Raw genomic sequence first — 25,989 nt, forward strand, 5'->3', positions numbered from 1 at the left:
GCTGGCCGCCTGTCCAGAGTCATGGCCCAAGATGGCTACTTGCCCAGCGCCGCTGCACAGGATGAGAGTCTCAGCTGACCCTCCGGAGTCGAGTCAGGTTCCAGTTGACCCTCCAGAGTCGAGTCAGGTGCCAGTGGACCCTCCAGAGTCGAATCAGGTGCCAGTGGACCCTCCAGAGTCGAGTCAGGTGCCAGTGAACTCTCCAGAGTCGAGTCAGCTGCCAGTGGACTCTCCAGAGTCGAGTCAGGTGCCAGCGAACTCTCCAGAGTCGAGTCAGGTGCCAGCGAACTCTCCAGAGTCGAGTCAGGTGACAGCGAACTCTCCAGAGTCGAGTCAGGTGCCAGCGAACTCTCCAGAGTCGAGTCAGGTGCCAGCGAACTCTCCAGAGTCGAGTCAGGTGCCAGCGAACTCTCCAGAGTCGAGTCAGGTGCCAGTGAACTCTCCAGAGTCGAGTCAGGTGCCAGTGAACTCTCCAGAGTCAGGGCTAGTCACCGCTGATCCTCCAGAGTCAGGGCTAGTCACCGCTGATCCTCCAGAGTCAGGGCTAGTCACCGCTAATCCTCCAGAGTCAGGGCTAGTCACCGCTGATCCTCCAGAGTCAGGGCTAGTCACCGCTGATCCTCCAGAGTCAGGGCTAGTCACCGCTGATCCTCCAGAGTCAGGGCTAGTCACCGGTGATCTTCAAGGACTGAGTCAAGTCACCGGTGATCTTCAAGGACTGAGTCAAGTCACCGGTGATCTTCAAGGACTGAGTCAAGTCCCCGGTGATCTTCAAGGACTGAGTCAAGTCCCCGGTGATCTTCAAGGACTGAGTCAAGTCACCGGTGATCTTCAAGGACTGAGTCAAGTCACCTCTGATCTTCATGAACAAAGGCAAGTCACCTCTGATCTTCATGAGCAAATACAAGTCACCAATGATCTTCATGAGCAGTGTCAGGCCAGCACCAATCTTCTGGAGTCCAGTAAGGACACCAGGGAATTACCAGAGTTTCGTCGTCCCGTTGGTCCAGCCGCACGGAGGTCTGCTCCGCCTTGGGGGGCTCTGGTCCTGACCACATGGCTGTGGTGGTCTTCTGCTCCGCCCTGGGGGCCTTCCGCCCTGACCACACGGCTGTGGGGGTCTTCCGCTCCGCCCTGGAGGACTCTGGCTTCGTCCACAAGGACGTGGTGTTCTTCTGCTCCGCCCTGGGGGGCTTCCGCCCTGATCACACGGCTGTGGTGGTCTTCTGCTCCGCCCTGGTGGGCGCCACATGATGTCCTTCATGGACTTCTGTTTTTTGTTTCTTGGTTTCTGTTATGTTTCTGTCTGTTCCCCTCAGTGAGTCTGGCCCTCCGTCCCTCCCCCTGAACCTCCTCCGGTCCTCCTCCCTCCTGGTCTCCCTGTTTTGTATTTACATTCTGGTGCCTGTTCCCCATGTTTTTCTTTTCTGGCCCTCCGTCCCTCCCCCTGAGCCTCCACCTGTCCGCCTCCCTCCTGGTCTCTGTTTTGTGTCTGTCATGGAGCGTCTGGGAGCCGCTCCGTAGAGGGGGGGTACTGTCACAGTGTCTGGGTTGTGTTCTCTGGGGTTCCACTAGATGTCCTCCTTTCTCACGGTGTCTGTCACCTTATCACTTCCTTTTCCCTTATTTGGTCACCTTCCTCCTTGTTGAGTAATTGATTGTTCCCCACCTGTCTCCTGTTCCCTCATTATCCTTCCGTGTATTTATACCCGGTCTGTCTGAGTCCTTGTTTAATGTCTTATGATTATTCATGTCCGTCAAATCAGTCTTGCCCTTGCCTTGTCTTCTTGTCTTGTTTTCATGTTTGGATTATGTTTGGTTTTGACCCCTGCCTGGACTGTTTACCCCTTTGGATTACCCTGTAATAAATGACTTACCTGCAATTGGTTCCCTCTCCTGTGTTTCCTGTAACACTGTACGTGACACATATTAAAACAAAGTAATACTGTGGTGCAGTGTATAACAAGACATGTAGGTTGCGGGATTGTTTTGCACAATAGGCCTATTAAACATTCCTGAAACTCTGCGTCACAACTCTGAAGTCTTTTAAAGGAATGATATAAAAAATAATAAACTAATCAGTTACATTTGCACAATTACATTTGCAGAAAGCACATACTTTGTAGTCAATATGAGCCTGAAATGCAAAATATTAACCCTGATTAGGGATAAACAAATAAACAATATTCGAAAGGTTTTCGACAGTTGTGAAAATGTTAAATACAGTTAGAAAATAACATATTTGTTGTTTTATTTATCATATGTTATCATATTTATTTTATTTTAAAGCAGGGCTTAAAGTATTCCGGCACCGGATCTCCGGCGCGTGGCCGTGAGGAAAAAAATAATAATATAATATTCGAGAGCCTGCAGATGCAGTTTAATATTTTCGAGCCAATTTATTTCTTATACCAATCATATGAGAGGAACGCAGCTTTAGCTAACGTTACAAGCCTATCAGAAGCAGAGAAGGGCGTGTCCTTGCAACACAGGATGATTGACGCTCATACGTCAATGTCACGTTAGCGTTGTCGGAGAAAACAAAAATGGAGCGTAAGTTTATGAAGCCTTGGGATGATGTCCTAGACTCCTAGCAATAGATAAAGGACTCAAAAATAAATGGCGCTTTTTGGCAGTTGGTGCAAGAAACTGAGAGAGCCCGGGGCTTGTTTCTGCATGATTTGCTCGAGGAAGCTACTGTATGCCAGCAGCGGTAAGAAAGTGCTTGCTCGTTATGATTTATGTCGCGTTCCAGGCAACCCGTAACCCGTGTTTTTCCAACCTTAAACCTGTGAAAGTGCACTGGAACGGCAGTCAAACCCGTGACTTCCCACCCGTGAACTCGTACTAGATCGATGTACTCTGAGTTCTGACGTCACACAGCATGCGAAACAACAGCGCGTACGGATAATACTGCCTACGGATGCAGTGTTTATGCAAGTGGTACACGTTGAAAAATAGATTTTAGGACAATGTAACGTTGCAATAAAATTAATAATCTAGCAAAATTTCCTTTTTGCGCTCAGAAAGTTTGGCGTGACTTGCTTGGAACGGTACAAAGTCGTTAGTCGTGGTTTGAAATAGTGACTTGCGAGCTAAAACCTGCCTGTAACGCAGCACCAGACTCCGGTCATAGAGCCGCTGCCCGTGCACTCAAACTTACCACGACGTTGCCGGGAGTAGAGACCTGCGCGGGAGGGATTTTTCCGTCCTGCTCCCGCAAAAATATGTTATTTTCTCCCACTCCCGGCCGCAAACAATCAAGTTTCGTCCCGCTCCCGCCCGCAAAATCCCGCGGGTAAACGTATAGTAGTTTTTTTTTAATACATTGCATATTCTGCCTGCTACTCTTATTTTTTCACTTGCTCCCCTGTTGAATATAAATTTAAAAAGAAACGGAAAATAAACAAATGTTTAGTTTTATTTGCGTTTAATTAAAAGTATGAACATGAACAAGGCACTTAGAACATATAAATACAGTAAAAAAAAAGTAAGAAATGTAAATAAAAAATATATACCTATAATAATAAGGCTATATAGCCTAATAAATTATATAATAATAATAAACCTGGATTTATTTCAGTTTCAAAGGAAAAGTAGGCTAGCTTATGGGGCCTGAGCAATTCATTCAAACATTTAACAAAAAATATCCTTATTCCTCAATAACAAAATAGACCAATTTTAAATATTAAGCTAAATAAATAAATAAAAATAAACTGAATTGACTATCTCAGTCTGTTTACCATTTTTTAAGCACTTTAAGCTCTTGTTACTGTATTTTTGTTACTATCGTCAATATTTGAATTAAGTCTGTCTGTGGAGTTTCTCTCCAAACACCCCCCCCCCCCCAAAAGTTCAGGCTCAGGATTTGTTTCCAATTTAACCCCTGTTAATGTGTTTTTGTAAAGGCATAATTTTGTTATAATATCAGCCTGTTTTGAGATGTTTGCAGGGGTGTAAAATATGCTACTTGAGTAATTTTACTTGATTACTGTACTTAAAGATTATTTTGGGGGTATTTGGACTTTATTCATGTAAAATGTAAACTGATTACTTGTACTTTTACTTAATTACATATCTGAAGAAAAATAATGTACTTTTTTACTCTATTCAATTTTATATTAACTTCAGAAGTACTCATTCATTTTTTTGCATTTTTATTTTATCTCATGTACATTAAATATGGTAAACAGAAATTCAAATGTGCCTTTGATCTGCAAAATCCAATGAGGTTTGTTTTCACACATCAAGCACACACATTTCAGCTTCAGTTAAACTTTAACCAGGTACATTTCTGGCATCAAAAGTTGTCGAATCTGAGGAAGAATTTCGAGGTAGCAAAGTTGCTGTTTTTTCCCTCAAAAAATAAATAAATAAAATAAAATCTCTCTCTCTCTATATGAATATTGTTCATTTTGATGTATTTTTAAGCTGTATATATTGGCTGAAATACTATCAGTGACAAAAATTTAAATACAATTCATGTTTTGGTATAGATATGACAGCTTTTTTAAACACATTTCCAAAACGTGTTTAAATGAGCCTTGTATGTTATATTTATTATAAATCATGTGTAGTGATGTTCTTACCAGAGTGGACTTTTTACACCCCAGGATATTTGCGATGGTTATTATTTTTCAGTGTGAATTTTGGTGAATTGTATATATATATAAATAAAAAAAACTCTGGTATATTTGGTTTGATCCTCAAACACCACTCTATCAATTATGATATTAATGTATGCAACCAACAACAATCAAATAAAAAACACAAAAACATACTGTCGTATGTAAATTCGTAGATAATGACAAGTGAGATTTCAGTGATATTTTGACCACTGAAGTAGGAACTGCCCCCGGTTTTAATTTCAGAAATCTGGTCACCTTACTCTATCTATCTAGACAGATAGGCCTAGATAATTATAAGAGTTGAATTTATATGAAATGTAAATATTTAAATTAATAAAATACATTTAATAGATAGATTTTGTTTCATGGTGGGCAACATGTTTTTCTTTACTACTTAAATTGTGAATTGTTTAACAATTTTTTAATCTGGGTCTTTTAGGTAAGCTATAGTTTACTCTTGTCATTTAATGATAGGACACTGGGATTCATTATGATCCCAGTTTAAAATATTTAAATCAGGGGTCTCATTCACGAAAATCATCTTAAGAAATATGTAAGAAAAATACGTTAATTAATGTCCTAAGATAAATTCCAAGAAGTTCTTAAGAAATGTGATTCTTGTAAAAAAAATTCTGATGAAGAAAATGACATGCATTATTGAATCAGTGCTGGATGTATCGGGCGCCGTTTGTAAAGCTGCTCATGCTGAAAATAACAGCAACATTTTGTCACATTTAGCTTCAAACAATGTAAAAAAAATGGTATGAATTTTTTGACGGTCACTTTTTAGCACATATACAACAATATTTGTCAACTTAGAGATATTTTAAATAGTTAAATATAAATATCAAATGTTAAACCTAAATGTTAAATCTAAATGCTAAATATAAATATTAAATCTAAATCTAAATGTTAAATCTAAATCTAAATCTAAAATCTAAATGTTGAATATAAATCTAAATGTTAAATATAAATGTTAAATCTAAATCTTAAATCTAAATCTAAATATAAATGTTAAATCTAAATATTAAATCTACATCTAAATGTTAAATCTAAATGTTAAATCTAAATGTTGAATCTAAATGTTGAATCTAAATGTTAAATCTAAATCTAAATGTTAAATCTAAATCTAAATCTAAATGTTGAATCTAAATGTTTCGGTTGAAACTAAATATTTAGCTAATATGCAAATTCAAAATGCGGAAGTGACAAAATAAAAGCTCGATGAGGTCAGTGTGTGTTTATAGCATTGTGTTAAATAAGGAACGAATAAAAATCATCTCATCCGAGGAAATTGACTCTTGGACATGGATTATCTTGATAATGACTACCGTTTTTTCCGGACTATAAATCGCACTTTTTTCATAGTTTGGCTGGTCCTGCAACTTATTTATCAAAATTAATTTGACATGAACCAAGAGAAAACATGACCGTCTACAGCCACGAGAGGGCGATCTATGCTGCTCAATGCTCCTGTAGTTTTTATATTTTTAACTCCACTAATGTGATTTTTTTTTAATAGAATTAGAAAACCCCAAATCATTATCTCTCTAATATTTTTTCAATTATATTATGTGATTTTATTTTTCTTGTATAGGATCTCATATGATGAATACGTTAAATTTTTATTTACTGTTTTATGGCGTTATGATTGTTATTGTTAAATACAACCGTCTTACCCTGATCTTTTATGTTATAAGTTTGGCAATAATAATAAAAAGAGGTACAGGTGCACTACCACTTCACAGCATCACTAACTCCACAGTCCAGTACAGTTTCTCTCAGCGACTCTGCAATGTCTGCACACGTCGAACAGCTGCTCGAAGATCTCACCTTTGGAGAAGACTGATGATTTTATACTCTAAAAATGTAAGTATTACTACTCAACAATGAAGATTACCCCATAATGAACTGCATCCTTTGCCCACCCCAACACTTACTTGCAATAATAATGATAAATGCCAACCAATAATTATATACATTTTTTTCCCTTAAAATTACATTTTAGTAAAAGAAGCCAAATGTATTTTCTGTCGTGACATAGCTATCTATACATGAATATACACTAATGCAGTTGATGTGAATGCATCAGTTTTCAGTCAAGCAAATTAATACACGAATAGATAAAATATTTATATTTTATTTACTGACAACAAGAAACATGTTTAAATGATTAAAATAATGTATAAATGTTAGCATCACAATAAATGCATACATGTTCAAATCAACAACACATGAAACAAAGCTTCATTCAAACTTACTGTTCTAACAATCATGTATTTACAGATGGTGAACCCCACATCTTACTATCATCTCAACACAGCTGTTCTGATTCTGCTGCTGCGCTGTGCTTCACAGTCTCACTCTTCTCAACGGGGATGTCGTTGAGCAACAGGATGAGGAAGACCATGATGTCGGCTCTCTGAACCACACAACCTTGAAGCGAGAGCAGAAGAACACGTGCAGGACAATCTGACTGCTGCTGTGTCTGCTCCAAAACAATCGTGTGCCTGCTCTCCACGAGCACCACTACCTTTAAAACATTTACACATAGTTTACAAGTACATGCATTAATTTATTACTTTTGTAGTGGGCTAAACCACTGAACTGGTTCAAAACCACCAGTAAGTCTGTGAGCTCGGCTCTTTTCTCCAGGTGGATCAGAGGATTGTAGGCCCCTGTAATAAGAGCACTGTCAATGACTTCAGATAAAAGCTTTTGAAGCTTCTGAAAGTCATCCTTCATTGTATAAACAGAAACCAGCAGAACAAACTTTACCAAAATCAAATCCTCAGTGTCTTTTGGTCTTTCTCTAGATGCTCTCGCTGCTCTGGGGCCACCGATGAGGAAGAGACCACAGCAGCATCTGGTCCTGGTGAGAGCTGGTGAGAGCTGGAGTGATGGAGCGTCTCATCTATATCTCTGGACCATATCCGGATGCTGCAGTGGACTTCTCCATCCTCAGTGCACACACCAGTCTGCAGACATTTTCATAACCTACACAAATACACACACACACAATACAAAAAGTCATTCCTTTATTCTTTTGTTTCAGGTATTTCCTTTTTTCCCCTTTCCTTGCAGGTATTGCTCCACCACAAAAGATCTGCAGCAAATGCACAGAAATCAACAATAAGAAAAGTGCTGTTATAACTCTTTGAAATTACACTAATTAAAATGTTTCATTTATTTTTGTAGTGTTCTTACACAAATCCTTTAATGGCAGCATTCCTTCATCAGTCACTCTACAGCAGATAAACATAATCTGTTCCTGTAACATCCAGACAAGAGTCAGTCTCCTCTGTGATTTATCTGTGATATACTGCATCTGCATGTTGAGTTAGTAAATGATGTAACTCGCTTTTTATCCAACACAAATGTTCCTAAAATTATCAATATTGCAAATGGACAAATAAAATAGATAACCTGTGTTTAGTTACTGTATGTAGGTTTGTTTGATTACATGACTTACACTCATCTAAAGCAGTGTTGACAACAATGAGTGAACTCAGATGCCTGTTTCATGTCTGTTAAATGTGCTCATCTACAATACTTATCAAAGACTATCCTGTCAGATGATAGACATTTAGTAATAGTCTTCAAGATGTATATATGGTTTATGTAAATCCACTTTTGAGTCGTGTACTTAATGGAGCTCCCCTGTTAGTTATTCATTATAAAACGTGTTTTTACAGCACAATCACAAATATGCTATATTATGTAAGTAACAAACAGGGTTTAGATTAAGCCTGGATCAGGCCATGGCTCAATTAGTCTTGCCTGTGAAACCGGAGAATAGCGTCTTTACACCTTTTGCTTATATGTTGCTGACTTTACACCTCAGATTTAATAGATTATTAACTCCAAAATCAATACCACTGTATGAAAATAACTTGTACTCTTAAATTTAAATAATTATTTCGTGAAAAAAATATATTCTCACCATTGTAACACACAGCAAGCCGTCATATTCGTCTTCTTCCCAGTTTAACGGCGGTTGGCATCCAGCTTATTGGCGCAATACCGCCCTCTTCTGTTCCGGAGTGTGGATCAGATAATAAAACTAAACGTACACATCTCTCACATTGTTCCCTAACATTAATATCTACATACACTAGCGTACTCTTCAAATACAGTTTCTCCAAACGTGTTTATTACTTTAGGTAGTATTTATCAAGATAATCCATGTCCAAGAGTCAATTTCCTCGGATGAGATGATTTTTATTTGTTCCTTATTTAACACAATGCTATAAACACACACTGACCTCATCTAGCTTTTATTTAGGCACTTCCGGCATTTTGAATTTGCATATTAGCTAAATATTTAGTTTCAACCGAAACATTTAGATTCAACATTTAGATTTAGATTTAACATTTAGATTGAACATTTATATTTATATTTATATTTAACATTTATATTTATATTTAACATTTAGATTTAACATTTAGATTTAAATTTAACATTTAGATTTAAATTTAACATTTAGATTTAAATTTAACATTTAGATTTTATATTTAGATTTAACATTTAGATTTAACATTTAGATTTAGCATTTAGATTTAACATTTAACATTTAGGTGTAACATTTTATATTTATATTTAACTATTTAAAATATCTCTAAGTTGATAAATATTGTTGTAAATGTGCTAAAAAGTGTCCGTCAAAAATTCATACCAGTTTTTTAAACATTGTTTGAAGCTAAATGTGACAAAATGTTGCTGTTATTTTCAGCATGAGCAGCTTTACAAACGGCACCCGATAAGAAAATTTATAATTTTAAGAGAAAAATAGGTTGATTTAAAATTTCATGGCATCGATACATCTAAAAAAAGTTGTGACAAGGCCATTTTTACCACTGTATGGCATCCCCTCTTCTTTTTAAACAGTCTGCGAACGTCTGGGGACTGAGGAGACAAGTTGCCTTAAGTTTAGGAATAGGAATGTTGTCCCATTCTTGTCTAATACAAGTTTCTAGTTGCTCAACTGTCTTAGGTCTTCTTTGTTGCATCTTCCTCTTTATTGGCAGCCATATCACCCTGGAGCCCAAGACCGGTTTCCCACTGAAGCTAAGCAGGGCTGAGCCTGGTCAGTACCTGGATGGGAGACCTCCTGAGAAAACTAGGTTGCTGCTGGAAGAGGTGCTAGTGAGGCCAGCAGGGGGTGCTCACCCTGTGGTCTGTGTGGGTCCTAGCGCCCCAGTGTAGTGATGGGGACACTATACTGTCAACAAGCACCGTCCTTCGGATGAGACGTTAAACCGAGGTCCTGACTCTCTGTGGTCATTAAAAATCCCAGGATGTCTTTCGAAAAGAGTAGAGGTGTGTCCTCGGCATCCTGGCTAAATTCGCCCAGTGGCCTCTGACCATCATGGCCTCCTAACAATCCCCATATCTGCTGATCGGCTTCATCACTCTGTCTCCTCTCCACCAGTAAGCTGGTGTGTGGTGGGCGTTCTGGCGCACTATGTCTGCCGTTGCATCATCCAGGTGGATGCTGCACACTGGTGGTGGACGAGGAGATACCCCCTGACAATGTAAGTGCTTTGAGTGCCTAGAAAAGCGCTATATAAATGTAATGAATTATTATTATTATTATTATTATGATGCACCAAATATTTTAAATGGGTGAAAGATCTGGACTGCAGGCTGGCTGGCCATTTCAGTACCTGGATCAGAGGTGGGTAGTAACGAGTTACATTTACTTCGTTACATTTACTTGAGTAATTTTTTGGGGTAACTAATACTTTTCGGAGTATATTTAAAGATGGGTATTTCTACTCTTACTTGAGTAAATTTTTGGGGAAAAATCTGTAATTTTACTTCGTTACTGTGGGCGACGCTCCTCTCATTACTTTATCTTAATGCAATAAATGTTATAACTGCTTCAGTTTATTCCAAACGTGCCGTCTACTTTTCTCTGGACAATGAGCGATGCCCATTCGCGAATGATTCATTCTTTTGAGTCAATTCTGTTCAAAGGCTTGATCAAACCAATTGGCAAACGAGTAAATTGGTTCATGACTCAGTTTGAATGATTCGTTTAGTTCCCTGTCGCACGTCTGCACGTCTGAGCATCTGAAGTGGTTCACTCAGAGTTGTAACGTTTAACATCATCAGCGTTGAAAACGTGGCTATGGAACTGCACTGAATTGAAAGCAAATCTGCAAAGGCTATTATTTGCTAGCGATGGAGATCCTTATTAGATGAACACCGCGTGTGCTGTCTACTGTTTAACAGGTAATAACTTGGGCTACATTAGATTACAGTACACGATACCACTGTGTATTTTATCTCATGTACATTAAATATGGTAAACAGAAATTCAAATGTGCCTTTGATCTGCAAAATCCAATGAGGTTTGTTTTCACACATCAAGCACACACATTTCAGCTTCAGTTAAACTTTAACCAGGTACATTTCTGGCATCAAAAGTTGTCGAATCTGAGGAAGAATTTCGAGGTAGCAAAGTTGCTGTTTTTTCCCTCAAAAAATAAATAAAATAAAATCTCTCTCTCTCTATATGAATATTGTTCATTTTGATGTATTTTTAAGCTGTATATATTGGCTGAAATACTATCAGTGACAAAAATTTAAATACAATTCATGTTTTGGTATAGATATGACAGCTTTTTTAAACACATTTCCAAAACGTGTTTAAATGAGCCTTGTATGTTATATTTATTATAAATCATGTGTAGTGATGTTCTTACCAGAGTGCACTTTTTACACCCCAGGATATTTGCGATGGTTACTATTTTTCAGTGTGAATTTTGGTGAATTGTATATATATATAAATAAAAAAAACTCTGGTATATTAGGTTTGATCCTCAAACACCACTCTATCAATTATGATATTAATGTATGCAACCAACAACAATCAAATAAAAAACACAAAAACATACTGTTGTATGTAAATTCGTAGATAATGACAAGTGAGATTTCAGTGATATTTTGACCACTGAAGTAGGAACTGCCCCCGGTTTTAATTTCAGAAATCTGGTCACCTTACTCTATCTATCTAGACAGATAGGCCTAGATAATTATAAGAGTTGCATTTATATGAAATTTAAATATTTAAATTCATAAAATACATTTAATAGATAGATTTTGTTTCATGGTGGGCAACATGTTTTTCTTTACTACTTAAATTGTGAATTGTTTAACAATTTTTTAATCTGGGTCTTTTAGGTAAGCTATAGTTTACTCTTCTCATTTAATGATAGGATACTGGGATTCATTATGATCCCAGTTTAAAATATTAAAATCAGGGGTCTCATTCACGAAAATCATCTTAAGAAATATGTAAGAAAAATACGTTAAGAAATGTCCTAAGATAAATTCCAAGAAGTTCTTAAGAAATGCGATTTTTGTAAAAAAAAAATTCTGATGAAGAAAATGACATGCATTATTGAATCAGTGCTGATTGTTGCTGAAGACTCGCTGATAAACTCAATGAATAACACTTAATAATGTAAACGCGCATGTTTTTGAATTAAGAGCCTGTCAGGAGATGAAGTGTGCGCGCGCTGCACGTGTGCTTAATACCGCCAAAGATTATTTATTTATTTGTTGGCTAAAATTTAAAATGAACTCCCTGTCTGACTTGTTTTGTAAAAAAAAAAAAAAATTCGTGGAAATGCAAAAAAAATTGCATACCTTTTATCCCCTTTAGTTAGAAGGAGAACATGGCAGTTAAGAAAAAAAATTCTTACGAATGCTTGGTGAATCAGGCCCCAGCGGCGTCAAAAAAAAAGGCCGCGCGGGTTATCGTGACGTCACAGAAAGAATTCGATTTCGTAGAACTTATAAGGCCATGAAATCATTTTGTGGGTTTAGTAGCAGCGGTGAGTGAAACTGAGCAGTTATTTTCAGCGATTGCTATCGATTTTGACAACAATGTTTCAGCGACCTTGTCGAGTTCATCCGTTGACGGAGAGTCAGGTGTGTGATCTCAACACCGCCCCAAACCCCAGCAGCAGCACAGAGGAACAACATCCTCACGAGAGCACTGCTGATGCTGCTGAGGGAAACGACCAGGAGAGGAAGGTGATGGAGAAAGGGAAGAAGAAAAAGAAGTGGTGGAGGTTGTCTTCTTTGTTTGGAGCTGTGAAGAAACATCTGAAGCGCAGCTCGAACCCAGTTCAGGGTGAAGTAGAGCTGCAGCAAGAGCAAGAGCAGAGTGAGGGAGTGAAGAACCAGAACCAGTGTAAAGACAGATGCAGTGATGGTAAATCAATGATCAGCTCATAAGAATATGTTGCACAGTTTACTGAAGCTCTGTACGTTGCATCAAAAAGTCATCATTTATTCCTGGATATCCATTTGTAGTAAATTAATCTAGAGGATAGATAATAATAGCTTTTTTATTTAGTCTTCAATACCCTTTTCCTATCTTTTTAATGTTTCCTCAATATAGAGAAGTCAAATCAGGGGAATCTTAAATAAAAACATTCACATAAGCACAATAATAAATAAAGAAACTTGTAGACTGATCAAGGGCAAGATCCAGGATATGTTTTAAAATAATTCTATGAGATTATATATGAAATAAAATTGAATAATACAAATATTTGAACTTTTAGGTTAACTGCAGTTGTTTCATCTTTTAACAGACTACACTGTCAGACACAACCTCGTGAGTGATCAGCTGTGTGAAGGTGGATTTGATGCTGAGGCGACACATTTGAAGGATGACCCTGAAGTAAGTAAAAGATGAATGAAAACTTGCCTAGCTAGCAAATACATTTAGTCCTGTCTTATCTTCATCATTTGGTTATATAATTATATTGTTAGCAAGGCCTCTCAGTGTATCTTTTTGTCCAGGTTGGGTTTAAATTAAATCAAACTTTACAAAATGTAGCATAGATTTTATGACAGGAATGATGAGGTCTCTACACATGAGGTAAGTTGTTCATTTTCTTGATCAGGTGTCTGTGAAACATCTTAACAAGACTGATGAAGGCGTGGAAGGTTTATACACTGTTAGTAGGATGCACTTCTCCTCTGTTTTAAAACAAACAAACAAACAGTAATTTATTTCAGTAGAGTAACTAAATCCTCATTTGGAAAACAACTTTCACCTTACCATTGTAAAAACTGTCTCTCTTATAGTTTGGATCTCCACACCGTCTTCCAGAGGAGAAGGATCTCAACATCCTGGCAAATAGAGGCCCAGATAGCCACGGATGTGATCTCAGCACACCCCCAAAACCCAGCAGCAGCACAGAGGAACAACATCCTCACGAGAGCACTGCTGAGGGAAACGACCAGGAGAGGAAGGTGATGGAGAAAGTGAAGATGAAAAAGAAGTGGTGGAGGGTGGCCTCTTTGTTTGGAGCTGTGAAGAAACATCTGAAGCGCAGCTCGAACCCAGTTCAGGGTGAAGAAGAGCTGCAGCAAGAGCAAGAGCAGAGTGAGGGAGTGAAGAACCAGAAAGAACAGAAAGCCAGATACAGTGATGGTAAATGACATGACCATGACCAGTCATCATTCATACCTACACATCCATTACTAGGACATTCATTAATCACTCAGTTGAATCATTCTAGTTTTAAATTAAGATAATAATAGCTTTTAAGCATCTTGTTTGGTCTCTAATTGGTCTAATTTGGTCTAATTTTTAAGGTTTCCTCAATGAAGAATTGATAAAATGTGTTAAATCGGAAATTTTAAATAAATAAAATCCACATCAACACATATAAATCAACTTCAAAATGGATTAAGGTCATGATCAGATCTTTAATCCAGGAAATGTAAAAATAAATAGTTTTTGTTATTTTATATGCACATAGTTTAGGGGTGACAAATAATAACATGAACATATTCAGTGTCTACTGATGAAAATATTATCACTAAATCTGTAATTTAAGATTGTATATAAAATCAAATGGAATAATAACTATAACAAATGTTTAAAACTGCAGTTGTTTTATCTTGTAACAGACTTCATTTCCAGCCACTACCAGCTGGGTGATCTGCTGGGTGAAGGTGGATTTGGTTCTGTGTATGAGGCGAGACGTTTGGAGGATGACCTTAAAGTAAGTGAAAACTTGATGAAAACTTATCTAGCGAAGTGATTTTGCCCCGTCTCATCTTTATACTTCTGTGATGTCATGCTATTGTTTGCAAGGCCTCTCAGTGTATCTTTTTGTCCTGGTTGGACTTAAATTCAATTCAACTTTACAAAACTTGTCTGTTTAGATTTAATGGTGGCCTCTTCACAAGTTAATTGTTTGTTTTCTTGATCAGGTGGCGGTCAAATACGTTAATAAGACCAAAAACTACAGGGAAAGTTTATACATTGTAAGTAAGATGCACTCTCTCTCTGTTCTCCTCTCACTAACTAGTAGGAAAACTGGACTAAGTGGACTTATTTGGAAAATAACTTCTATCTTACCAACGTCTTTCTTTTAGCCTGGATATCAGCAACTTGTTCCACTGGAGATCGCCCTCACAATCCTGGCAAATAAAGGCCCCAGAGTGCCAGAGATCATCCAGCTGCTGGACTGGAAGGACTACGATGACCATTTCCTCATGATCCTTGAATGTCCCTCTCCTTGCGAGACTTTGGAAGACTTTGTGGGGCGTCAGGGTGGAAGTCTCAACGAGAGCGTAGCACGGCGAGTCATGATGCAGGTGGCTCAGGCTGCGAACGTGTGCTGCCAGCGCCAAGTGTTCCACCGTGACATCAAACTGAACAACCTTCTCATCAACAACCAGACACTTGAAGTCAAACTAATTGACTTTGGGTGTGGGGATATTCTGAGGACAACAGTCTACATGTCATACTCTGGTATGTACTGTATCTAAAAGCTACAACTCTAGTGACGATTATATTATGAGTTGACCAGGCATGAGTCACCAAAACAACAAGAAGCACCCGATATATATACAGTAGAATTACGACACTGTTACAGTCATGGATCTCGTCACCGTTGTGAACCGAACTTGCGCATCTAACAAAATCTTTTTCTTCCAGGCACAGCAACATACTCCCCTCCTGAGTTTCACATAAAGGGAAAGTACCACGGCAAGCCTGCGACGGTTTGGTCACTGGGGGTTCTGTTATTTAAAATAGTGGCTGGATATTATCCAAGTTTCTTAGATCTGCACATACTCAAACTGAACCTCTGGTCCAAAACTGGTCTGTCAAACGGTAAGAGTTCAGTTATCATTTTAAATACAAAACAGGGACAAGTGGCTTTCTGAAAGATGGCATTAGAAAATGCATGAAGTTGCCTGAACTAAGTTTAAGGTAATATTCAGATGTCCCTCTCATCTTTCTGCACAGAATGCTGCAGATTGCTCCGCGTTCTCCTGCAAATAAAGCCAAAGAACCGAATTCAACTGGAGGAAATCCTTTCCCACAAGTGGTTTACGGCAGGGGCGATTCTAGGGTCAGAGCTTTAGGGGTGCTGAGCACCCAATGAGCCCCAATGCCTCCACCCACCCTCTTTTCACACGAAAACAAAAAATATGTCTATTGAAAAATAACTATAATTTTAACATTGATTCAACTAACTCCAAAATCCAGTTTTATTTTTATTTTTTTTGAGACCTTTTCAAAACAACAGCTTAATTGTGAGAGTTCACACAGACAGCCCTCTGTAACAAACACAAAACCTTCTTCACTCAGCTGGTTTTCCTGACCGTTAACTCCATGTGCCTCCTTTTGTATCAACAGTCATCAGATTGGTTACATTAGATTCAACTTTATTGTCATTGAACAAAGTAACAGGTACTTGGACAACAAAATGTAATTCATCTTCTGTAAATTATTTACAAATGGCCATCTCTAACATATCTGGATGCACGCCTGTCTGAACTTTCATAAACCAATATGTCATCAATAAATAATAATAAAACAAGCTTCATATCAAGAGTCATTTTAAATGTCTTTATTAGTATTATTATTGGGCTTAGAAACACACACACACACACACACACACACACACAGACAGAGAGAGAGAGAGTAATGCTAGGAGTTCAGGAGTTAAGCCTGGTTCAGGTTAAATCCTGTGTGTGATGAATGAATAAATACAGCAAAAGAAAAACATGAAACTTTCTTTTATTGTCTAGTTTGATTGTCAGCCACAACTGAAAAATAACAGATATAAATCTAGGAATTAATAACAATTCTTTTAAAAAGCCACAGTGAGTGTGTTTCGCGCTGGATGACGGTCGTGCTGAGCGGTGCAGGTACACAGAAGTAGAAGAAGAGAAGAAGATGACACCATTTGCTATGCGGGAATGTTTTCATTTTCCTCCTTAACACATACATTTTAAACCACAAACTACGGAGTATGTTTTGGACAATATTTAACCGTGTAAAAGACGAACAAAAATTTTAGAATTACAAAATTTCTTACTCCAAGTTTTAGGGGTGCTGAGCTCCTTTTTTGGGGTGCTCCAGCACCCCTAAAAAGGGGCTAGCCTCGCCCATGGTTTACGGTACTAAACCTAAGATCACCTTAAAATAATTTGACATATTTAAAATTTTTCTTTTCAAATTTACATTTTCAAATCGAGTTTTCTTGCGTTTATTACTAGATAGGTTGTATGTTTTACCTTATAAAATGTCATTTGTAGTGTATTTTTACACATGTAATAATGGTGAGCGTGATTTCACCAAGTACAACATGTTCCTGGATCAACATCCTTGTTGATTCTGGAACAACATTCCAATCAACCAATCAGAATTGAGATATAACTTTTCAGGAAATATCTGTTTTAGGCTTAAAATCAGGGTTAGGTGCTTCTACACTCTTGTTAATCAGCTATCATTTCCAACTGATTTAAGGAATAAATTATGGGTAGGGTTAGGTTTAGGGGTAGGGATTGGGTTAAAGGTACAATTTGTAAGATATTTGCAGTAAAATATCCAAAAAGTGTTATATATTTTGTCCAGCTGATTACTAACAATATCTCTAATGTTTTCAACTACTTCATGTTGAAATACTTCGTAAATCATGAGTAAATTCCCATTTTAAACAGTGACACGGGGCAGTGCAGTCGCCTGTCAATGACATTAGTTACCCTTTGTTACTGCCTTTACTGACGTAGAAACCACATGACAACAGTGTTGTGGACAAATGCGCAAGTAGCTTCACGACAAACTTCAACTAGAAAGAGATGCCGATCTCGCTTGTGTTTTACTCGACAGGTGAGTTGGTTTGATTTGTATCTTTACAGAAAACGTATGCTATTATAACGATCAACAAGATTAGTATGATGGGGCATACACGCCAAACGTGGGACATCGCGTTTCTAGACCCGCGCGAGGACGCGTATGTAATCTACTTGCCCGAATCGTTAAACTCGTTTTAAATGCATGATTTATCTTTCCGTCTGATTGATGGCCGTCAGCGGATGGGTAGAAGACAACAAATCCCATCATTCCACGCTCCTTCTTAGCGTCAGCAAACCACGCGATTGTTATTGTTTTGATAGTGCGCCCTCTTGTGGCAGGTCCTACAATCGTTACCTTTAAGTCTATAGTTTTGGAAAATAATGTTGATCCAGGATCAACAAAAGATGTTGATCCAGGAACATGTCTTGGCAAAATCACGGTGACCATTTAATAATACTGTATTTATTTCTGTTTTGTTTCAGGTCACCACATAAGACCACCTCAGAAGTTGTTGTATCTTCAGCTCTCCAATGGTTCCTGCAATAGTTGCACCAGTATCAGAGGCCCAGTCTACGACCATGTCTATCCTGTGCAGTTCAAAATGTCCCAGAAAAGTAGTTTAAACCTAGAATATATATTAATTTTAGGGCTGGGCAAGTTAATGCGTTATTAACGCGTTATTATCGTATTATTGCATTAGATGATTAACGCCAACAATTATTTTATCGCCCATTAATAGTTTTTGTTATTATGAAAGTCCTCTCCAAAGTCCTTTGTTATTATGAAAGCGCTCTCGCTCAGCTCAGTGGAGTGCATCGATTTGTTTTGAGTCTTTTGTGAAGCGGTAAAACACGGCCCTCTCACAATACACAGAAATCAGCTGAAATCATCCGTGAAGCAGTTTTCTGTGTAGCATATCTGCACATCATCTGAGTAGAAGTTTAATATATTGTGTATATTTATTTTTCTTATTTTTGGCACAGTTTATAAAGAGTATGCCAGACCTACAATTCACTGCTTTTTGTATGTTATATAACTTTTATATGAAAAATAAAATCTTGAATCTTGAATATATTGCTTTACAGATCTATCACATTTGCTGCTCAGAAATGTTCACGCTATCACGCTGCATGTGTTAGAAGTTTTGCGGTCCGCTCACACTACATGTGCACCGCACCCGAGCCCAACTGAACCATGCTCTGACCCACCTCTTCCAACTGAGCCGGGGCCAGCTAAACGAACTATAAAATATTTTTAAATAAAGTAAAAAAACAAAACAATAAAGTAAAACCACAGACTGCAACACACTGTAAAATACCATCTGAACATCTTAAAAGCTATAGACACCAGGAGAAATAAACAACTTGATTCATATAATACACTATAGGCTATATCAGATACATAAAGACAGCACACACACACGCACAGAGCCTGCAGACAAATGAAAATGTAAACTAGCCACAAGTTATTAAAGCAAAAGTCATGCCTTTATTAGTATTTTATATAAAATATATTTATTGAATTGTCATTAAACTGGACAATACATACATACTCCTGTGAAAGTAATGCATCGGATTTGTTGTGCAATACATTTTTGTATATAAAATCGATTGAAACACTGAGACAAAGTGTTTATATATGCACTTTATATTAGGGTGACCAGATGTCCCCGTTCAAAACAACCTGCGAATACACTGGAAAAGCTAGACCAATTTAGCCAGTTGGCTATCATATGATTGCAACTATTGCGATTACTTGGTCGCAACATGCAAGCCGTTACTGTAGCTGTTAGTGAGGTAATCTATCAGGGCTAGTTCACCAAGGTTTTCAGCCAGTAAACAGGATGGTGTATCGGTCAGGATACAGGAATAAAAAACGAGGAGATGTAATTTCTTCTATTGACTGTATTGAGATCCAGCAGTACTCATCAGAACATTCCAATATTCAATATTGTCATAGTCTGATAAAGAAACAAATAAATCACCATTAGGTACTTAAATTACTATGCAACGTAAATAATAAATCCACACAAATAATACAAATCAGGATCATCAAACATAAATATATCAATAAACATTGCTATGTCCCTTTAAACATAATCAACAATTACATGAGGATATTACTTCCTTCACATAATAGCTTCACCTCCTATATCACTGACCAGTTTACATTAAACTATATTAAAAAGGGGTTTACAGAAGGAGAAATGGCGACATCCTCTGGCGAGAAAAGGTTACTGCACAACAGCGTCTGCACATGGTCTCCTGAGCACGATATTAACTCTTCCTAATTAAATGTTACAAACGTACTACATAATTTAGAAATCAGAAAGCTCACATCAGTTAAATTATTATTTCCTACAGTGTTTTACAGCTTAAACATTGTTCTATCGCTATAAATCTCACTCATCACGCTGGGCACGTTAATGCATTGTAATTCTACAGTATAGAAACACAAACACAACGGAGTGACAGTCACTTACTTTTTGTCATGAACTCAACACATTAATATTGGAAGCTGGATCCTTCAGAACAGATTAAGGAAACTACACAACACAGGTACATATGCTGCTGAACTTGAATACATTTCCGAACTCACTATAACCAAAACCAACACACTAGCTACACACTTCCTCTGCCGTAACCACCGAAGAAGAGTCTTAAAGCGGCAGGCACCGAGAAACGTCAGAGCCTTTTATACAGTAGCCATGAAAAGCTTGGACAAGAGCATAGCGCTGTTATCATCAGTTATCAAAAGAGACTGCATTATATACATATTTGTCACAGTGTCTGGGTTGTGTTCTCTGGGGTTCCACTAGATGTCCTCCTTTCTCACAGTGTCTGTCACCTTATCACTTCCTGTTCCCTTATTTGGTCACCTTCCTCCTTGTTGAGTAATTGATTGTTCCCCACCTGTCTCCTGTTCCCTCATTATCCTTCTGTGTATTTATACCCGGTCTGTCTGAGTCTGTGTTACGGAGTCCTTGTTTAATGTCTTATGATTATTCATGTCCGTCAAATCAGTCTTGCCCTTCCCTTGTCTTCTTGTCATGTTTGGATTATGTTTTGACCCCTGCCTGGACTGTTTACCCCTTTGGATTACCCTGTAATAAATGACTTACCTGCAATTGGTTCCCTCTCCTGTGTTTCCTGTAACACTGTACGTGACAGAAGGACTCCGTCATGCAAGGAACCAGTGGTATGTCTTTTTCCTGCTCCCCAGCCAGGATGGCGGAGCGGAGGGCGAAGTATCTGAAGTTGATCGCCCTCCGCCAAGAGGGCAATGAGGTGGGTGCCCTGGCACAGGTGTTCTGGTCCCTGGCCGAGGGCATGGGATACAATGACGCAGCCCTTAAAGATTATTTTAACAGTGGGCTGGATGATCCAGTTTCTCAGGAGGAGATGGCGCATTTAGAAACTTTGGAGTTCTGGGAGTTTGTGTACTATTTGCAGCATCGGCTTCTGTGGGATGCCCCAGCCACTCCTGTCTCTTCCGGCGGGGTGGTCGTCAGCCCATCACCACTGCCCAGGATGGCAACCAGCCAAGCGCCACAACCCAAGATGGCCACCAGTCCAGCACCACTGCCCAGGATGGCTACCAGCCAAGCGCCACAGCCCAAGATGGCCGTCAGCCCAGCGCCACAGCACAAGATGGCCATCAGTCCAGCGCCACAGCACAAGATGGCCGCTAACCCAGCGCGTTCCTCGTTCCATCGGCACTCCGCCGCCAGGGTGCGAAACTCGATAGAAAAGTCTGAGACGGATCTCTCCCCCTGTTTGAGATCCGTCAAACGCCGCGCGGCCTCTCTTCCAGTGGCCGCGCGGTCAAACATCGCTTCATCTCGGCGGAGAGCGCCGAGAACGAGGCACAACACGGATCTTGGTTCTCCCATACCGCCGTGCCCCACAGTGCCGCCTTCCCCGTTAACAGTGTGAGCGCGAACGCCACTTTGCTTACCTCACTGGTAAACGTGCGAGGTTGCAATGAAAAGTGCATGGAGCATCTAGTGAGGAAAGCCCGGCAGAAGTTTGGCTCACCGCTGTAAAGCTCTGGTGGGGGAAGGCGGGGTTCGGGTGACTGGGCAGCCCCGGATGGTTCCTGGTGGGCGGGCGGCATGGGTGGTGGGGTTGGCGCAGTGGGTTGTTGCCAGTTCTGCATCCGCTGGGTGAGCTCAGATACCTGCGCCACAAGAGCTCGGATCGCTGTTCCCGAGCCGAGAGATGCAGGAACGTAAAGCCTCCTCAGCCGTGAGTGGGGTGGAGCCTGCTGCTTCCATAAGTGGTCTGATAGTTCTGTGATGGTAATGAATGTGATAGGAAGCAAAAGCAGTGTGAACATATATTTATTGACGACAAATACGATGAACACAAACTCCGTGAAGACAATGATGAACTCCGTGGGTGATGATGTTATCTCTCGGCTGGGTGGCGCAGTGGCTTAATGGCTGGTGATGACGTGGCGTGAATCTCCCGTGATGAATACAATCCAGTGACGATCAACGGCGAAATAAACAATCCAACACGAACAAGACCAAGACAACCCAACAAGACAGTCCAACATCCGGAACAACTATCAGACAAGGAAGGAGAGAATGAGGTGAGTATATGTAGCTGACGGTAATGTGAGACACCTGGTGCGGGGACTGATTAGCAGCTGATTCCAATGAGCATGATGTAACCACATGAAAGACACCAAATCACAGGACCTGAGAACACAGCCGATCCATGCACCGTGACAATGTTCTCCTGACAATTGTGACTATGCTGAGGAGATTTTGAAACTCTTTGTAACAGATTTTGCTGCAATTTATGGCGCTGAATTTGTCAGCTATAACATGCATTCATTGATCCACCTAGCTCAAGATGCACGAAAATTTGGCCCGTTAGATAGTGTTTCAGCTTTTCCCTTTGAGACATTTTTAGGTAAACTGAAAAAACTTGTCCGTCGGCCTCAAAACCCTGTCCAACAACTCGTCAGGCGAATCCATGAGAAGCAGAAAGTGGCAAGCCAAAAGACCACATCAGTTTTCAGCCCACTTAAACAGCTCCACTTTTCTGGACCATTGATTAATTCAATTGCAACATGGGAACAATACAGGCATTACAATGATGGACAGACACTGATCTCCTCCTCTCGTGGCGATAACTGTTTTTCTGTAGGGGGAAGGATTCTTATTGTGCGGAACATTTTGTCACATTCTGGAACTGTTAAAGTCCTGTGTAATTTCTTTGAAACTGCCAAATCCTTTTTCACCTATCCAATGGACTCATCATGTCTTGGAATTCTTTTTGTTTTTAATTTATCTGAAGACTTGCAGCTGTTACCTGTTGAGGAGTTAAAAACAAAAATGGTGTTATTGTCACTCAAGACTGGATACGTGGCATTGCCACTCCTGCACTAGTGTGCTATTTATTATTATTATTTTTTATTATTTGTTTTAATTTTTTTTTTTTGTATGTATTTGTTTTTCTTTAAGCATGTTACCTTTCGCGATAGTTGAATTTATAAATAGTGGAGGAGTGGCAGTTATACCGACCAAGTGGTTTATCGGGCCTGAGGAGGATGAATGCTACTGGCCACCAGCAAGGATGAACATGGCAAAGGCGGTCATAGAGCAACAGGACCCTCACACTGACTGGGCGACATACAAGTTGACTGTCAAGAGAAAAGTCGGTAAGGTGTCCATTTGTATGAGATTATCTGACATGATGAGTTCACTGTTGGTTCGGTTTAAATTAGCTCTGAATGAAACTAATTGCCACTCATTTGTCTGTCTCCCAAAACAACATATGAAATTGCCCGCACAAAATTAGTCGAGTATGAACAGAACTTATATATGTTTTTTTCCTCGTCATGAAATATTTTTGGACTGATGCGACTTATACTTAGGTGCGACTAATAGTCCCGAAAAATATGGTATTTGGCTCAAAGCTGTCAAAACGAGGGAGGTAGACAACATATATACAATTAACCAATAAATAAAATTAAATGTAATCAATTAATAAAAGTAATAATCACATGTTTAGAGGGTTAAAAGAGATGTATACAAAAGGATGTGTGCATGCCTGAAGGGGGAATGGGGTGTTGGAACAGATGCTAAGGATCCATGTGAGTGTCTCTCTGGTACCCAGAGTGTTGTCATACTGTATATAGATCAGTCATGGAAATTCTCTGGTGGAAATGTATACGAACCCTGTGTATAGTGGTATCATCTGTTGTCCAAAATGTATATATATATTTTTTTTAACCAACTGTTTTTTAAAGTGCTTTAACTCATTGATGGTGCTTGTATGTTATAAATTTCTAGACGAGTGATTTTGTCCAGTGAGGATGAGGATGATGACAATTGGTCCGGCAGCCAAATCAGGCCTACACCTCCATCCACCCTCAGGTAATCACCTCCACACTGTAAATTTTTTTACCATTTTGGTGATGATCATTTCCTTTGGTTGGGTGGTTTGATTCTTGGCTTTTTTTTCTGCGAGTTTGGGTCTTTGAACAGTGTTTAGCAAAACACATAATTTGTTGCTTAGAAAGAAAGAAACCAAGATGATCAAGTTTTCAGCCCCATAAACTAGAATAAATCACTAATCTTATTTTTGATAAAAACGATTAGAACATCTGAACCTGTTTGTTCTTAATAATAACTTTTGTTTCGAATAGACACAAAATGTTGAATTGCCTCAACTTCAAAGGATTTGTTAGAGAATAGTTGCACATCTCCAGAAAACAAATAATGTCAAGTTGACTCAACTAAACTTTTTTTTTTGTATCACAGACAACTTATTTTCAGTTCGTACTGTTATTTACAAAAGTTGAGTCAAAAAGAAAAAGCTAGGGGAAATTAGTACTAAGATTTTTTGTTGTTGTTGTACGAGATTTTTACAGTGTTGATTTTTGTACAGTGCATCCACCCTCAGGTCTGTGCTGACACCGCCACTGCCTCCATCCACCCTCAGGTCTGTGCTGACACCTGCACCGCCTCCATCCACCCTCAGGTCTGTGCTGACACCTGCACCGCCTCCATCCACCCTCAGGTCTGTGCTGACACCTGCACTGCCTCCATCCACCCTCAGGTCTGTGCTGACACCTGCACCGCCTCCATCCACCCTCAGTTTTTCACCATCATCTGCTAGGCCGACACTTCCACCACCTCTGGGTAACCTTAGATGGCCTGATGTTTCAACCCATCACCACGTCACCATGTCACCAGAAACCTCTCAAAGACAAATCAGGGGCAACATGTTTGTTCGCATTTTAACACTGATTGAGGAGATGAAAGAGACACAAAAAATCCAGGGGAGGATGTTACAAACGCTTCTACAACAGCGTGGCAACATCGGCACCACCTTCTCTTCTACCCCCGAGGGTTTCCCCCTAAAGACAGTTAGGGATGTGGAAATCATGGAAGAAAAACTGGCAAACCCAAACTTCATGTCCGAGTTGGTATGTATGTTAAGTCTAGGGTAGTGCAACTAAATTACATTTTATTGGGGGGCTTGCAGTGAATTTGATCTGAAACTTCCCAAGTGTGCTCACACTAGGGGTGGAACGGAACACAGAAGTCACGGCTCGGTTCATACCTTGGTTCAGGCATCACGGTTCAGTACGAGCTCGGTACAATGGAGGGAAAAGCAAAAATAAAAAATGTACAAGGCATTTATTTTTATTTTGCATGTCTCAGGCTGTACCACCGAAGTAAAATAAATGTCTTAAACCTTGTATTTTTTAAATAAGTTTTATTAATAAAGGCATAGAACCAGTTTATTTGTAGTGCACTGACAATTTTTGACAAGTTTTAGATAATTAGTTTATTAAATTAATAAAGAGACAAAAAATACCTTGAGATATGTTTGGTAATTGTATCTGAATGAATTTAAAATTAATTTGCTACATTTCAGATCAATATATTTGTTTTTTCTTCATTTTAATTAACACTAACTTTATTCTCATCTGAATTATAAATACTTTATTCCTGTATAAAATAATACTACCATTAAAAACATTTTATTTTTATTTTTTAATCAATGTAGTGATGCCCCTACCATTTCGATTCAATACGAATACATGTAACGTTCCACGCCTAGCTCACACCCATGCTTCTGGCAGTTCTTTCATGTTGAGTGGTTTACTCCAGTGAGCAATATACTGTAGATAAATTTGCTTTGTTTTGCCTTTGTTCCCCCTCAGGTTGCAGCTGTGACTGACATAGGTGGGGGGACTGTTGACGA

General features: G+C 39.1%; 1 protein-coding gene across 1 annotated transcript; it reads left to right on the top strand.

Moving 5' to 3' along the window:
• Window positions 1-12,525: 12,525 nt before the first annotated feature.
• Window positions 12,526-18,304, top strand: LOC132155499 (aurora kinase-like). Its single transcript, XM_059564297.1, has 10 exons — window positions 12,526-12,856; window positions 13,242-13,330; window positions 13,741-14,089; window positions 14,208-14,229; window positions 14,585-14,666; window positions 14,878-14,931; window positions 15,043-15,421; window positions 15,608-15,784; window positions 15,920-16,025; window positions 18,241-18,304. The coding sequence occupies exons 1-10, from the start codon at window positions 12,526-12,528 to the stop codon at window positions 18,302-18,304; spliced, it is 1,653 nt and encodes a 550-aa protein (XP_059420280.1).
• Window positions 18,305-25,989: the final 7,685 nt, after the last annotated feature.

The sequence above is a fragment of the Carassius carassius genome, chromosome 13 (assembly GCF_963082965.1).
Source record: "Carassius carassius chromosome 13, fCarCar2.1, whole genome shotgun sequence".
Lineage (NCBI taxonomy): Eukaryota > Metazoa > Chordata > Actinopteri > Cypriniformes > Cyprinidae > Carassius > Carassius carassius.